The sequence below is a fragment of the Salmo trutta genome, chromosome 20 (assembly GCF_901001165.1).
Source record: "Salmo trutta chromosome 20, fSalTru1.1, whole genome shotgun sequence".
Taxonomy (NCBI): domain Eukaryota; kingdom Metazoa; phylum Chordata; class Actinopteri; order Salmoniformes; family Salmonidae; genus Salmo; species Salmo trutta.
In genome coordinates, this window is record NC_042976.1 from 21,358,120 (window position 1) to 21,375,591 (window position 17,472).

Here is a 17,472-nt window from a genome sequence, read left to right on the forward strand (position 1 = left end):
GGCCAGAAGTACTAGGCTGACAATACATGTTTCCATCCTAGGCATGTTTCCATCCTAGGCATAGACCCTATAACTGGTGTGCACCACCGCTACACACCTCAATGATGCTACCTGACTCTGTTTCTTCAAGTAGTAGGCTACAACAACACAGTTCAACAAAATATACCGAAAATACCTCAAGTCATAGCTCACAAACAGATGTTTTCTGCTGACCAGGAGTTCCTGGATGGCACATATCATATGTCCTGTCGGTTCACTAGACTAGCTTATCTATCCCCCTGCAGGACAACCAGAGAACATTTTCAAAAATAAACAAGCTACTCCAACCCAACTAACTCTCGCTCCTGGCAAACACCCAAACCGCAACTGAATTGTTTATTTTACAAAACGGCTTTAAAAAACCCTCCTCTCAGAAAAGAGCTGATGTGTGTAAAATATCTCTAACATGTGTAGATCACCATCAGGACTGTATAGCCACACGGCAACACTCTCATTCTCTGTGCTCCTACGGACTATCCATCCTTCTCCCTGTCCTAATCGCTATTCCATCTTTTCTTTAGTCTCTATTTTGCAACGTTCACATGAGAAATGAAAGGATTGTGCTCAGATATCTTATCAAATCAATTATTAGAGACAGGGTAGGAAGATGCTTTGTCATGTAGACAAATACAGTCTAACATTTGCTTAGTGACAATAGCCTGGGTCTGTCTTTCTGTTCAGGCACCATAAGAGACACTGTTAAGGCAAATGGGTGGAGGCAGACACTTAGTACACACACACACCTCGAAGGCAGGCTGACTTCACAAGACATGACAGGGGTCCATAGAGGCTGTGTGCAACCCTCCTCCAGAGTATCTGAACACCAGACCTCTCAGCACTGCCTAACGCTGCCCTGGGCTACATAAAACCACCTCCATACAGCTCCAAACACAAACTCAGCTTTGTGGCATGAAGAGGAAAAACACGGAGGTTGAAGCCCTAGATTCATATAAGCCTGATATTATGGCTATTTTAGGAGGGAAAATATTGACCAGGGGAATTGGGGAAAGGAGAGAGAGCAGGGGGTGGTGGAGGTTTATCTTGGCGACTGTTGCTATCCTGCTACAGTATTTGTGTTTTGATTCAAATTAAAGACATACTGTATCTAGGGCCTCGGATGCAATAAAACTCAACTTGGGATATGTCCCAAATCTACATGGGCTAGAATGTGGTTATAAAGTATTTATTATTAAGCATAGCTGGATCATTGAGTCAAGTACTAAAGATCTATTCTGTGATCCAGATTTTTACTTGATTTGGTCTTGACATAACGTCTGACAAGGGATGTAATTTGTGTATCTAATGGTTTGGGTCTTAAAAAGGAAATGTCTCTCTGAGGAGTCTATTGGAGGGAATATAAAGTCTAGAATGAGTCCAAGGAAGGATTAGACCGTGATGTTATAAATCAACAGATTATTCAGGAAGTAGTCTAACAACACTGGGAACCAAAATGGAACTGTTAATGAATGGAAGTGAATGTGTGGGAGCAAATGGACAACCAAGTAAAGCTATGGCGACTACCAAGTAAATCTGTCAGTCAAACCAGCTCTCTGTTAAATCACACACAAACCTCTCCCAATCGAGCACCAGCTTACCTCTGTGACGTCCATGACCTTGATGGCCGCCAGTTGTCCTGTCTTGACATGTCGGCCCTGCAGAGAGAAAAAGGGATGAATTAATGACGTAATTTCAACCCTGACATGCAAAGTATCCATGTGACGTAGTTTCAGTCAGAAAGACCTTGAGTGCTTGATCCTAGACTAAGTATTGGTGATTCCTAACCATGAGTTATAACTCTACATGATGATCATGGAAACACCTGAAATCATATACCTAAGCAACAACCCAGTCCATATCATCAGCGCCATGCTTTTCTCTTTTCAGCTGAAACCAGTCTTTAGTTACCTCACAATGTGAATGACTCTAACCACTGCAGACTTCAATGACATCATATTTTCTGTTAACAGAGGAAGCAGCAGAATAGAGGGGACCACTCTGCAGTGAAACTGCCAGACAGAGAGAGGGTCAGTGAAGGGTAGGGGAATAACACTGCTGCAGGATTGGGTTTCCTTTGTCTGAACCGGCGACACCTGAGCTGGACCTGACCCCCCCTGTCTAAAATGGGAGAGTCCGGGCGCTGAGTGATGAGGGATTAACCCACTTCGGCTCGGCGGGGGAGGGGGTAATGAGGGGGTCACAGGCTTTGTTGGTCTGACTGGAAGCAGACTAGAAGGATGACTAGAACAAAGAAAGAAGTGGGTTCACAACCTTGCATTAAAACATTGCATTTTCTACAGCTTAAAAATCATAATCACAGTAAGCTAGTTGTAAGAGAGAGAGAGATGAGAAACAGAGAATCCCAGAGTCACGACAGCTCAGTTGTATGGGCCATATGTCAGTGCTGAGTTTGGGAGTCAGTCTCACAGTGCTAGTCTTTATCCCAGAATGCTTTAGTCTCCTCGGTGCCCTGCTTGGAGCAATCACCATGACAACCTGTCCTACCACAGCTTTTAACAGAGAGGGAGGAGAGAAGGCTGAAGTAGAGGAGTGACAGGTTTAGTGAGTGTGTGTGTGTGTGTGTGTGTGTGTGTGTGTGTGTCCATCCTCAGGGCTTGGCAACCCTGCCTGAGTCGCACTAGACAGGACACAAGATTTAAAAGCTCTGCTGAGAGAGGACTCTGACAAAGACACCCCACCGAGGGCAGGGATCTCAGCCAGGCAGCAGCAACACAGGACCTCCCAGCACAGGACCCAACGAGGACCCTGCCAGCTACCATACAGACTGCACCACAACACCCTTGGGCTGCCCAGGGATACGCCAGACCAGAAAGGCCCTATAAATGAACCATACACTCCCTATCAAACAGAACTGGACTAACTCTTTCCCTGTTTAATGACAGGCAGGGTGTAGGGCAGCTGTGGTCCTGGGGGGTCCTGTCTGGGAGAGGGGGTAATCTAATCTGGAGATCTGTCTAAGGACTGTGGGGATTAAAGAATGTCTCACCAGTCCACATTTACACAAACACACATAGGTACAACACAAAGAGCAGCCTGTTGTAAGCATAACAGAAAAAGTCCCATCACTGTTACATACCAACAACTACATAAAACTAAATTGCAGAGTTACAATTCCAAAACTGTTCATGTATTGAATTGGTCTTTCGATAATGGTGCAGAATGGTCATCTAACAGTGGTGTTATTACCCAGCGATGTTATTACCTTGACAAGACCTTTAGTATGAGAAGGCTTGGCTGAAGTCCAGTAAATGGCTTCTATCATTGAGGCCACTCCAGTCACGAGTCACTCTAACTCCTATCAGTGTGCTGTGAGGCTTTCAGTGGACTCATTTGGCTCACGTGTGTGTGTGTGTGTGTGTGTGTGTGTGTGTGTGTGTGTGTGTGTGTGTGTGTGTGTGTGTGTGTGTGTGTGTGTGTGTGTGTGTGTGTAATGGATGACTCAGCTAAGCTGGTATAATGGCCACACATGCTTGAGGAAGATGGATGCTGCCGTTAAATGGAAGCTGATGGAAGTTGACCACTGGCGTCCTTCACTCTGAGTGACCACTATGCACACACACAAACACACACACACACACACACACACACACACACACACACACACACACACACGTCAAATTTTGGACACACCTACTCATTCAAGGGTTTTCTTTATTTTTACATTTTCTACATTGTAGAATAATCCAAAAAACATCAAAACTATTAAATAAAACATGTGGAATCATGTAGTAACCAGAAAAGTGTTAAACAAATCAAAATATATTTTAGATTCTTCAAAGTAGCCACCCTTCGTCTTGATGACAGCTTGCACACTCTTGGCATTCTCTCAACCAGCTTCACGAGGTAGTCACCTGGAATGCATTTCAATTAACAGGTGTGCCTTGTTAAAAGTTATATAGGGGAATTTCTTTCCTTCTTAATGTGTTTGAGCCAATCAGTTGTGCTGTGATAAGGTAGGGGTGGTATACAGAAGATAGATTTTGATTTGGGAAAAGACCAAGTTCATATTAAGGCAAGAACAGCTCAAATAAGCAAATAGAAATAAATGACAGTCCATTACTTTAAAGACATGAAGGTCAGTCAATCCGGAACATTTCAAGAACTTTGAACGTTTCTTCAAGTGCAGTTGCAAAAACCATCAAGCGCTATGATGAAACTGGCTCTCATGAGGACCGCCACAGGAAAGGAAGACCCAGAGTTACCTCTGCTGCAAAGGATAAGTTCATTAGAGTTACCAGCCTTTTCAGCCCAAATAAATGCTTCACAGAGTTCAACAGACACATCTCAACATCAACTGTTCAGAGGACACTGTGTGAATCAGACCGTCATGGTCGATTTGCTGCAAAGAAACCACTACTAAAGGACACCAATAAGAAGAAGAGACTTGCTTGGGCCAAGAAACACAAGCAATGGACAATAGACCGGTGGAAATCTGTCCTTTGGTCTGAGGAATCCATATTTTAGATTTTTGGTTCCAACTGCCGTGTCTTTGTGAGGCGCAGACTAGGCGAACGGATGATCTCTGCATGTGTTGTTCCCACCGTGAAGCATGGAGGAAGAGGTATGATGGTGTTTTGCTGGTGACACTGTCAGTGATTTTTTTAGAATTCAAGGCACACTTAACCAGCACGGCTACCACAGCATTCTGCAGCGATACGCCATCCCATCTGGTTTGCGCTTAGAGGGACTATTATTCGTTTTTCAACAGGACAATGACCCAACACACACTTCCAGGCTGTGTAAGGGCTATTTGACCAAGAAGGACAGTGATGGAGTGCTGCGTCAGATGACCTGGCCTCTACAATCATCCGACCTCAACCCAATTGAGATGGTTTGGTATGAGTTGGATCGCAGAGTGAAGGAAAAGCAGCCAACAAGTGCTCAGCGGTGTCTGATAAGACAAGGGGTGGTGGTCTATGTGTTTTTGTTAACAACAGCTGGTGCACGATATCAAAGGAAGTCTCGAGCTATTCCTTGCCTGAGGTAGAGTTTCTCATAATAAGCTGTAGACCACACTACCTACCAAGAGAGTTTTCACCTGTATTCTTTGTAGCTGTTTACATACCACCACAGTCAGAGGCTGGCACTAAGAAAGCAATGAATGAGATGTATTTCGCCATTAGCAAACAAGAAAACGCTCACCCAGAGGAGGAGCTCCTAGTTAATGCAGGGAAACTTAAATCAGTTTTACCAAATTTCTTTCAGCATGTTAAATGTTCAACCACCTATACTCCACACACAGAGACGCATACAAAGCTCTCCCTCCATTTGGCAAATCTGACCATAATTTTATCCTCCTGACTCCTGCACCAGTGACTAGATCAATAAAAAAAAGTGGTCAGATGAAGCAGATGCTAAGCTACAGGACTGTTTCGCTAGCACAGACTGGAATATGTTCCGGGATTCCTCCAATGGCATTGAGGAGTACACCACGTCTGTCATTGGCTTCATCAACAAGTGCATCGATGACGTACCCCCCCCCCCCCCGTGACCGTACGTATATACACCAACCAGAAGCCAGGCAGCATCCGCACTGAGCTAAAGGCTAGAGCTGCCGCTTTCAAGGAGCGAGACTTGGAATCTCATAAGAAATCCCGCAATGCCCTCCGACGAACCATCAAACAGGCAAAGCATCAATACAGGACTAAGATCTAATTGTACTACACCGGCTCTGATGCTCGTCGGATGTGGCAGGGCCTGCAAACCATTACAGACTACAAAGGAAAGCACCGCCGAGAGCTGCCCAGTGACACGAGCCTACCAGATGAGCTAAACTACTTCTATGCTCACTTCGAGGGAAATAACACTGAAACATGCATGAGAGCACCAGCTGTACCGAAAGACTGTGTGATCACGCTCTCCGCAGCCAAAGTGAGTAAGACCTTTAGACAGGTCAACATTCACAAGGCCGTAGGGCCAAATGGATTACCAGGACGTGTACTGCGAGCATGCGCTGACCAACTGGCAAGTGTCTTCACTGACATTTTCAACCTCTCCCTGTCCGAGTCTGTAATACCAACATGTTTTAAGCAGACCACCATAGTGCCTGTGCCCAAGAACACTAAGGTAACCTGCCTAAATGACTACTGACCCATCGCACTCACGTCTGTAGCCATGAAGTGCTTTGAAAGGCTGGTCATGGCTCACATCAACACCATCATGCCAGAAACCCTAGACCCACTCTAATTTGCATACCGCCCCAACAGATCCACAGATGATGTAGTCTCTATTGCACTCCACACTGCCCTTTCCCACCTGGACAAAAGGAACACCTATGTGAGAATGCCATTCATTGACTACAGCTCAGCATTCAACACCATAGTGCCCTCAAAGCCCATCAATAAGCTAAGGACCCTGGGACTAAACACCTCCCTCTCGAACTGGATCCTGGACTTCCTGATGGGCCGCCCCCAGGTGGTAAGGGTAGGTAACAACACATCCGCCACACTGATCCTCAACACAGGGGCCCCTCAGGGGTGCGTGTTCAGCCCCCTCCTGTACTCCCTCTTCACTCATGACTGCATGGCCAGGCATGACTCCAACACCATCATTAAATTTGCAGATGACACAACAGTGGTAGGCCTGATCACCAACAACAATGAGACAGCCTATAGGGAGGAGGTCAGAGGCCTGGCCATGTGGTGCCAGGACAACAACCTCTCCCTCAACGTGATCAAGACAAAGGAGATGATTGTGGACTACAGGAAAAAGAGGACTGAGCACGCCCCCATTCTTATCGATGGGGCTGCAGTGGAGCAGGTTGAGAGCTTCAAGTTCCTTGGTGTCCACATCACCAACAATCTAACATGGTCCAAGCACATCATTACAGTCGTGAAGCGGGCACGATAAAACCTTTTCCCCCTCAGGAGACTGAAAAGATTTGGCATGGGTCCTCAGATCCTCAAAAGGTTCTACAGCTGCACCAGCCCCCAAGCTTCCTGCCATCCAGGACCTCTATACCAGGCGGTGTCAGAGGAAGGCCCTAAAAATGGTCAAAGACTCCAGCCACCCTAGTCATAGACTGTTCTCTCTGCTACCGCATGGCAAGTGGTACCGGAGCGCCAAGTCTTGGTCCAAGAGGCTTCTAAACATCTTCTACCCCCAAGCCATAAGACTCCTGAATATCTAGTCAAATGGCTACCCAGACTATTTGCAGTGCACCTTTAATTACTTGTTACTTTTCTCTCTTATTGTTATCCGTATTTTTTGAAACTGCACTGTTGGTTAGGGGCTCGTAAGTAAGCATTTCACTGTAAGGTGTATTCGGTGCATGTAACTAATATAATTTGATATGTGGGAACTCCTTTAAGACTTTTGGAAAAGCATTCAATGTGAAGCTGGTTGAGATAATGCCAAGAGTGTGCAAAGCTGTCATCAATGCAAAGGGTGACTACTTTGAAGAACCTCAAATATAAAATATTTTTTGATTTGTTTAACACTTTTTTGGTTACTACATGATTCCATAGTTGTGATGTATTCACTATTATTATACCATGTAGAAAATAGTACAAATAAAGAAAAGCCCTGGAATGAGTAGGTGTCCAAACTTTTGATGGTACTGTATATACATACATAGACGCACATAACATGCACTCACATTCTCAACATTCTCACACTATGAGCATGCACACACACCCAGTACAAAGCAATATCCTGTGCTTATTGCCTATTCAGTCTAGCCTCTTTCCCTCACCTTGAGAATTTGTAGAACACATTATCTCTCTCCAAAGGCTTTTTTGCAATTTTAAGTGTATATGAGTTTGAGAGAGAGAGAGAGTGGGGTACAGAGGTGGCGGGGCAAGAGAGGTGGAGGAGAGGTGGCAGGGGAGGAGAGGGAAAGGGAAAAACAGAAGGAAGAAAAAGAGGCGGAAGGCCAAGTTTTTCTGCTGATCTAAGAGGTTTTCCGGCAGAATCTGGGAAAAGAGTGTGTCGACTGGACCTAATCACAGCCCCTCCCCACACACAAAAACATGCACAAACTCTCAGATACCGCCACAGACTGGGTGCATATGGTAGGCAGGGCTGATATAGGTGCTCTGACTGTCATGATGTCAGTGTCAGCCTTTGGCTGTGTCTCAATGAGCTGTCTCTCACTCGCTCACTCTTTCACTCTTTCCCTCGCTCTCTGCTTCGAGGGGTTTGGTTTCAGGCCTCTTTGAAGTAAAATAACCCACAAATGATTGGCACCCAACCAGCTCACTTTCAGAGGTGTGTGTGCGTGCGTGCATGTGTGTGTGTTCTCTCCCAGACCAATCACCGGAGGCCAACTTCACTATGACATCATCCTCCTCTCAGGTTCCTCTACTCTAGACAATCTTGAGTCTGCCCTCTGTCTGCCTAAAACAAACAGATGCACACACACACACACACACACAGGAGCATGCTCACACACACACACACACACACACACACACACACACACACACACACACACACACACACACACACACACACACACACACACACACACACACACACACACACACACACACACACACACACACACAAAAAGGACAATAATCCCCCCATCATGTGAGTGTTTCTATTTTCTGTGCATTAACTTCCCCATAACTTGCTCTATGACCAGTCTCTGTGCTGTATCATAATGTATCTTCTCTACCCAACCCTACTGAAAAGTTTCCAGTCTGTACTCTCTGCCTCTAGTCAGTCAAATATAGAAAGTAGTGGTTAGTTTGTCTTACCTGCGGCTTGAATGAATAAAAACAAATTACATAAAATAGACTAAAGTCCACCGTCTCAGTTGACTGTGCAAAACTTACATCTTTGACCACAAGCAAACCATTTTGGAGTGACTTCCTCCATAATAGTAATTTCACAAAACTTTGGTCATGTTCCAACAGTCTTGAAAGGCCTGTTTTCCTTCAACCTTCTAACTCCCAATCCAGTAATCACCAAGGGAAGGAGATGTGGTAATTAAGCCTTCTAGGACTATGGGGACCAGACCCCTTCAGTTAATAAGATAATCATTCTGGGAGTCTGACCTCTGACCCCAGCACACAAGGGGTTAATGTAGAGTCCTCATTAAAAGGACCAGAGCACCATTTGGCTTCCTGTCTGGTCGACCTCCCCAAACCATAACCCAACACCCATTCCGAACTAACTAACCTCACCTCTTCTCTACAAATGTCAACAAATGGTGGAACATTAATTATTCTCCTATGCAGTAAATAATGGTGACAGTCAAAGACTGACTGGAACTAGTTAAGGTGAAAGAATGGAACAGATGCGTAGTCGTAATGGCAATGACAGTACTGCTACTGATGATGTTAGGGACCATAAAAGTGATGAGACAATGATGTCAGTGACGATGACTAGCATTAATGTGTCAGTCTGTTGTTTACTGTTTCAGCCAATAGAACGTACCCATTAGACTTACTGTAGAACGGAACCACACACACACACACACACACACACACTAGGAGGAAATCAATAAAAACAAAGAATGCAAAAGCAGTAGTATATCAAGTACAGAACAAACCAAAGCTGAAAACTGAAAAAGAGTGAAAAGTTAATAAAGCAGTAGAGTATAGGAAGTGTGTAGTTGAATGTCTTGTGTCTGAGGAAGATAAAAGCCAGATTAGACAGACCAAGAGAGCCACTTCCCTGAGGAAATACCAGCAGAGTAGAGTCATCCTGTACCAGCACACACAAATGTGAAGCTTCTCACACACATTTTTATTTAACTAGGCAAGTTAGAACAAATTCTTATTTACAATGACAGCCTACCACGGCCAAACCCTCCCCTAACTCGGACGACCCTGGGCCAATTGCGCGCCGCCCTATGGGACTCCCAATCACGGCCTATTGTGATACAGCCCGGGGTCGAACCAGGGTCTGTAGTGATGCCTCTAGCACTGAGATACAGTGCCTTAGACCGCTGCGCCACTCAGGAGCCTATACACATTCCTGTTTTTCTGTGTCTATCAATACCGAAATGCCACCATGCAAAAATAAATGTCTATGACTGGAAACTGGCCCTGAGCAGTGAAAGAGAGAGCACGAAAGAGAGCGAGAAAGAGCGAGAAAAAGCGAGACAAAGTGTGTGTGTGTGTAGTAGTAGTAGTGCTCCATGCCCGCACCTGGCCCTCTTGTCCCGTTCCCCAAGCCTAGAGGGGTGCAATAAAGAACCCCTTGTCCCAAAAACTGGAGGTACACACACAACCACACACACAATAAAGAGCAATCCAGCACACTGAGGAGGGGGACAAGAGACGAGAGAACCAGAGCAGAGGAATTAATGTTGAAGCACTGCATTCTAGATACCAGAACAGAATTAGCAAACCAGAATTATTTTTTGTTTGTTGCTTTTCTGATATACGTATGTTTCAATCTCATGTACACACACACTTACACGTGAACAGATGTACACTTACGAACAACAATGCAACCACACTGACACAGAAAACCACAAACACACCATGCAACCAAGCAATTTAGTGCAGCACAACTCTGTAAAAGGCCTGTGATGTAGACTTATTTGCAAGAACACGCAGGGGAATACACCACTACAACTTTCCATCTCGAGCAAGAGAGGTGTGTCCTTTGTGTAAATAGGCCAAGAATATAGTCGTGGCCAAAACTTTGGACAATGACACAAATATTAATTTTCACAAAGTCTGCTGCCTCAGTTTGTATGATGACAATTTGCATATACTCCAGAATGTTATGAAGAGTGATCAGATGAATTGCAATTAATTGCAAAGTCCCTCTTTGCCATGCAAATGAACTGAATCACCCAAAAACATTTCCACTGCAATTCAGCCCTGCCACAAAAGGACCAGCTGACATCATGTCAGTGATTATCTCGTTAACACAGGTGTGAGTGTTGACAAGGACAAGGCTGGAGATCACTCTGTCATGCTGATTGAGTTCGAATAACAGACTGGAAGCTTCAAAAGGAGGGTGGTGCTTGGAATTATTGCTCTTCCTCTGTCAATCATGGTTACCTGCAAGGAAACACGTGCCGTCATCATTGCTTTGCACAAAAAGGGCTTCACAGGCAAGGATATTGCTGCCAGTAAGATTGCACCTAAATCAACCATTTATCGGATCATCACGAACTTCAAGGAGAGCGGTTCAATTGTTGTGAAGAAGGCTTCAGGGCGCCCAAGAAAGTCCAGCAAGCGCCAGGACCGTCTCCTAAAGTTTATTCAGCTGCGGGATCGGGGCACCACCAGTACAGAGCTTGCTCAGGAATGGCAGCAGGCAGGTGTGAGTGCATCTGCACGCACAGTGAGGCAAATACTTTTGGAGGATGGCCTGGTGTCAAGAAGGGCAGCAAAGAAGCCACTTCTCTCCAGGAAAAACATCAGGGACAGACTGATATTCTGCAAAAGGTACAGGGATTGGACTGCTGAGGACTGGGGTAAAGTCATTTTCTCTGATGAATCCCTTTCCGATTGTTTGGGGCATCCGGAAAAAAGCTTTTCCGGAGAAGACAAGGTGAGCGCTACCATCAGTCCTGTGTCATGCCAACAGTAAAGCATCCTGAGACCATTCATGTGTGGGGTTGCTTCTCAGCCAAGGGAATGGGCTCACTCACAATTTTGCCTAAGAACACAGCCATGAATAAAGAATGGTACCAACACATCCTCCGAGAGCAACTTCTCCCAACCATCCAGGAACAGTTTGGTGACGATCAATGCCTTTTCCAGCATGATGGAGCACCTTGCCATAAGGCAAAAATGATAACTAAGTGGCTCCAGGAACAAAACATATTTTGGGTATTTGGATATTTTGGGTCCATGGCCAGGAAACTCTCCAGACCTTAATCCCATTGAGAATTTGTGCTCAATCCTCAAGAGGCGGGTGGACAAACAAAACCACACAAATTCTGACAAACTCCAAGCATTGATTATGCAAGAATGGGCTGCCATCAGTCAGGATGTGGCCCAGAAGTTAATTGACAGCATGACAGGGTGGATTGCAGAGGTCTTGAAAAAGAAGGGTCAACACTGCAAATATTGACTCTGTATCAACTTCATGTAATTGTCAATAAAAGCCTTTGACACTTATGAAATGCTTGTAATTATACTTCAGTATTCCATAGTAACATCTGACAAAAATATCTAAAGCAGCAAACTTTGTGGAAATTTATATTTGTGTCATTCTCAAAACTTTTGGCTACGACTGTACAGCCCTGCTCTGGAGGGAGAGATGGAGAAAGAGAGAGAAAGAGAAATAAAGAGAGAGAGAAAATGGAGGGGTGCTGCTGGTCAATAATAAACATCTATTGATCGCTGCAGTACATCTGAAACAAGCCAGGAGTATCGGCTAGTGCTGAGCGATTAGTGCTTTTTGACGTTGTTAGGTTTAGGTTCGATTATGAAAAAAATTATCCGTTTTCAATCATTTATTTTAAACATTAAATGCATTATGAAATAATGAGATTAAAATGATTAGAGCTTTTTCATGGAAATTCTAAAGCCAAAAATGTTGAACATTCAACTGCCAAAACATTTAAAATATTAAATTGTCTCTGTCAGATCCACACTGGGTAGACAAAAGAAAAGAAATTACTATGAAATAACATATTTCAGTTGTGTATATTACTTACTTTTATTTGATGACTATATCATTTCTCATTCCTTAAAGTCATCATCTCATCTCTGCTCAGGCAGTAGCAGCCAACCAGCCAACCATCTAACATGATCTCTGTTCTCTCCATACTGTACTGTCTTTAGTCATCCAATTTTGCTAGGCTAGCCTTCCTAAGTGTTGAAGAGCTGTCTAACAATCATTTAACTCGTTTTTGAAAGAAGATGAGGCATACTTTCACAAACTCTCTCTATCCCCCTTTCTCATCATTGTGTTGTGTACATATGCGGTATGTGTGTAATCTAACCTAACGTAGCATGCCTAAAAGTGTGTCCATATCTGTCCGAGACGGAAAATAGCAGGCTCAATGGATTATGGTCGTTGTAGTTAAATACAACGTTACTATGCTGAACGAGGTTGAATATTGGCTTAATGAAACTACAACTTTCTTCAGCCCAGCATCCCATTTAGTTAATGACTTCATTTCTGTCATGAATTTTTAGATTTCTTTAGAGAAACAGCGTGTTAGGCTTAAAAAAAAGTATTTTAAATAAACTAAATAGAATTCAAGTAATTGAACCGACATCAGTCAATTAGTTGTTTAATAATGCATAAAACATTTTATCAAACTGCTGACTGAAGACGGGACAGCCGGGCACCCGTGCGGTTGAATCCGTTTCTGCAGTAACATGGATTCTTAACGTGATGACACTGTTGCTCCTTGCTGAAACAAGCAAGGTGTTGTAGCAAACGAGCACACATAGAAAGGTTCAGCAGCAGGACACAGAAATAGAATCTATGGCAGCACATGCAGTCAGGAGCAGAGGAAAACACATATACAGCGTCTTCAGAAAGTATTCAGACCCTTTGACTTTTTCCACATTTTGTTACGTTACAGCCTTATTCTAAAATTGATTAAATAAAAAATCTGAAGCAATCAACACACAATACCCCATAATGACAAAGCGAAAAACTTTTTTTATGTTTGCAAATGTATTAAAAATAAAAAACAAACACCGTATTTAGATAAGTATTCAGACCCTTTGCTATGAGACTCGAAATTGAGCTGTGCATCCTGTTTCCATTGATCATCCTTGAGATGTTTGTACAACTTGATTGGAGTCCACCTGTGGTAAATTCAATTGATTGGACATGATTTGGAAAGGCACACATCTGTCTATATAAGGTCCCACAGTTGACAGAGCATGTCAGAGCAAAAACCAAGCCATGAAGTCGATGGAATTATCCGTAGAGCTCTGAGACAGGATTGTGTAAAGGCACAGATTTGGGGAAGGGTACCAAAAAAATGGCTGCAGAATTGAAGGTCCCCAAGAATGAAGTGGTCTCCAGCATTCTTAAATGGGAGAAGTTTGAAACCACCAAGACTCTTCCTAGAGCTGGCTGCCTGGCCAAACTGAGCAATCGATGGAGAAGGACCTTGGTCAGGGAGGTGACCAAGAACCCGATGGTCACTGACAGAGATTCAGAGTTCTGAATACTTTCTGAAGGCACTGTGTGTGTGTGTGTGTGTGTGTATATATACACACACACAGTTTAAATCGGTAGTTTACATACACCTTAGCCAAATACATTTAAACTCAGTTTTTCACAATTCCTGACATTTCATCCGAGTAAAAATTCCCAGTTTTAGGATCACCACTTTATTTTAAGAATGTGAAATGTCAGAATAATAGTAGAGAGAATGATTTATTTCAGCTTTTATTTCTTTCATCACATTCCCAGTGGGTCAGAAGTTTACATACACTCAATTAGTATTTGGTAGCATTGCCTTTAAATTGTTTAACTTGGGTCAAACGTTTCGGGTAGCCTTCCACAAGCTTCCCACAATAAGTTGGGTGAATTTTGACCCATTCCTCCTGACAGAGCTAGTGTAACTGAGTCAGGTTTGTAGGCCTCCTTGCTCGCACACACTTTTCAGTTCTGCCCACAAATTTTCTATAGGGTTGAGGATCTACAGGATTGGCTTTGTGATGGCCACTCCAATACCTTGACTTTGTTGTCCTTAAGCCATTTTGACACAACTTTGGAAGTATGCTTGGGGTCATTGTCCATTTGGAAGACCCATTTGCGACCAAGCTTTAACTTCCTGACTGATGTCTTGAGATGTTGCTTCAATATATCCACATAATTTTCCTCCCTCACGATGTCATCTATTTTTTGAAGTGCACCAGTCCCTCCTGCAGCAAAGCACCCCCACAACATGATGCTGCCACCCCCGTGCTTCACAGTTGGGATGGAGATCTTCGGCTTGCAAGCCTCCCCCTTTTTCCTCCAAACATAATGATGTCATAATGGCCAAACGGTTCCATTTTTGTTTCGTCAGACCAGAGGACAATTCTCAAAAATGTACGATCTATGGCCCCATGTGCAGTTGCAAACTGTAGTCTGGCTTTTTTATGAAGGTTTTGGAGCAGTGGCTTCTTCCTTGCTGAGCGGCCTTTCAGGTTATGTCGATATAGGTCTCATTTTACTGTGGATTTTGATACATTTGTACCCGTTTCCTCCAGCATCTTCACAAGGTCCTTTGCTGTTGTTCTGGGATTGATTTGCACTTTTCGCACCAAAGTACGTTCCTCTCTAGGAGACAGAACTCCTTCCTGAGCGGTATGACGGCTGCATTGTCCCATGGTGTTTATACTTGCGTACTATTGTTCGTACAGATGCACGTGGTACCTTCAGGCGTTTGGAAATTGCGCCCAAGGATGAACCAGACTTGTGGAGGTCTACAATGTCTTTTCTGAGGTCTTGGCTGATTTCTTTAGATTTTCCCATGATGTCAAGCACAGAGGCACTGAGTTTGAAGGTAGGCCTTGAAATACATCCACAGGTACACCTTCAATTGACTCAAATGATGTCAATTAGCCTATCAGAAGCTTCTAAAGCCATGACATCATTTTCTTGAATACAAGCTGTTTAAAGGCACAGTAAACTTAGTGTATGTAAACTTCTGACCCACCGGAATTGTGATACAGTGAATTATAAGTGAAATAATCTGTCTGTAAACAATTGTTGGAAAAATTACTTGTGTCATGCACAAAGTAGAAAAAAAAAAAAAAACTAGTTTGTTAACAAGAAATTTGTGGAGTGGTTGAAAAACGATTTTTAATTATTTAAAAAAATGTATTTCACCTTTTTTTAACCATGTAGGCTAGTTGAGAACAAGTTCTCATTTGCAACTGCGACCTGGCCAAGATAAAGCAAAGCAGTTTGACACATACAACAACACAGAGTTACACATGGAATAAGCAAACATACAGTCAATAATACAGTAAAAAAAAGTTGATATACAGTATGTGCAAATGAGGTAGGATAAGGGAGGTAAGGCAATAAATAGGCTATGGTGGCGAAGTAATTACAGTATAGCAATTAAATACTGGAATCGTAGATGTGCAGAAGATGAATGTGCAAGTCGAGATACTGGGGTGGAAAGGAGCAAGATAAATAAATAAATACAGTATGGGGATGAGATAGTTGGATGGGCTATTTACAGATGGGCTATGCACAGGTGCAGTGATCTGTGAGCTGCTCTGACAGATGGTGCTTAAAGCTAGTGAGGGAGATATGAGTCTCCAGCTTCAGTGATTTTTGCAGTTCGTTCCAGTCATTGGCAGCTGAGAACTGGAAGGAACGGCGGCCAAAGGAAGAATTGGCTTTGGGGGTTACCAGTGAGATATACCTGCTGGAGCACGTGTTATGGGTGGGTGCTGCTATGGTGACTAGTGAGCTGAGATAAGGCAGGGCTTTACATAGCAGAGACTTGTAGATGGCCTGGAGCCAGTGGGTTTGGCGACGAATATGAAGCGAGGGCCAGCCAACGAGAGCGTACAGGTCGCAGTGGTGGGTCGTATATGGGGCTTTGGTGACAAAACGGATGGCACTGTGATAGACTGCATCCAATTTGTTGAGTAGAGTGTTGGAGGCTATTTTGTAAATGACATCGCTGAAGTCGAGGATCGGTAGGATGGTCAGTTTTACAAGGGTATGTTTGGCAGCATGAGTGAAGGATGCTTTGTTGCGAAATAGGAAGCCAATTCTAGATTTAATTTTGGATTGGAGATGCTTGATTTGAGTCTGGAAGGAGAGTTTACAGTTTTACCAGACACCCAGGTATTTGTAGTTGTCCACATATTCTAAGTCAGAACCGTCCAGAGTAGTGATGCTGGACGGGTGGGCAGGTGCGGGCAGCGATCGGTTGAAGAGCATGCATTTAGTTTTACTTCTGGAGGTTAGTGTCCAAAGAAGGGCCCGAGGTATACAGAATGGTGTCGTCTGCGTAGAGGTGGATCAGAGAATCACCAGCAGCAAGAGCGACATCATTGATGTATACAGAGAAAAGAGTCGGCCCGAGAATTGAACCTGGTGGCAACCCCATAGAGACTGCCAGAGGTCCAGACAACAGGCCCTCGGACTTGATACTCTGAACTCTATCAAAGAAGTAGTTGGTGAACCAGGCGAGGCAATCATTTGAGAAACCAAGGCTGTTGAGTCTGCTGATAAGAATGTGGTGATTGACAGAGTCGAAAGCCTTGGCCAGATCGATGAATACGGCTGCACAGTAATGTCTCTTATCGATGGCGGTTATGATATCGTTTAGGACCTTGAGCGTGGTTGAGGTGCACCCATGACCAGCTCTGAAACCAGATTGCATAGCGGAGAAGGTTCGGTGGGATTCAAAATGGTCGGATCTGTTTGTTAATGACTCCAACCTAAGTGTATGTAAACTTCTGACTTCAATTGTGTGTGTGTGTGTGTGTGTGTGTGTGTATGTGTATGTGTGTGTGTGTGTGTGTGTGTGTGTGTGTGTGTGTGTGTGTATATATATTCAACTTTTTTTGT

The 17,472-nt window shown here is 43.9% G+C and overlaps 1 protein-coding gene across 9 annotated transcripts in view; it reads right to left on the reverse strand.

The window, feature by feature from the left end:
- The window catches only part of LOC115155674 (mitogen-activated protein kinase kinase kinase kinase 4), a 95,511-nt gene that overhangs the window by 41,742 nt on the left and 36,297 nt on the right, over positions 1-17,472 (reverse strand). For all 9 annotated transcript variants that reach the window (XM_029702544.1, XM_029702543.1, XM_029702548.1 and 6 more), the window contains exon 3: positions 1,635-1,691. In XM_029702544.1, the coding sequence (XP_029558404.1) occupies positions 1,635-1,691 (57 nt within the window). The remainder of the gene's footprint in view (positions 1-1,634; positions 1,692-17,472) is intronic.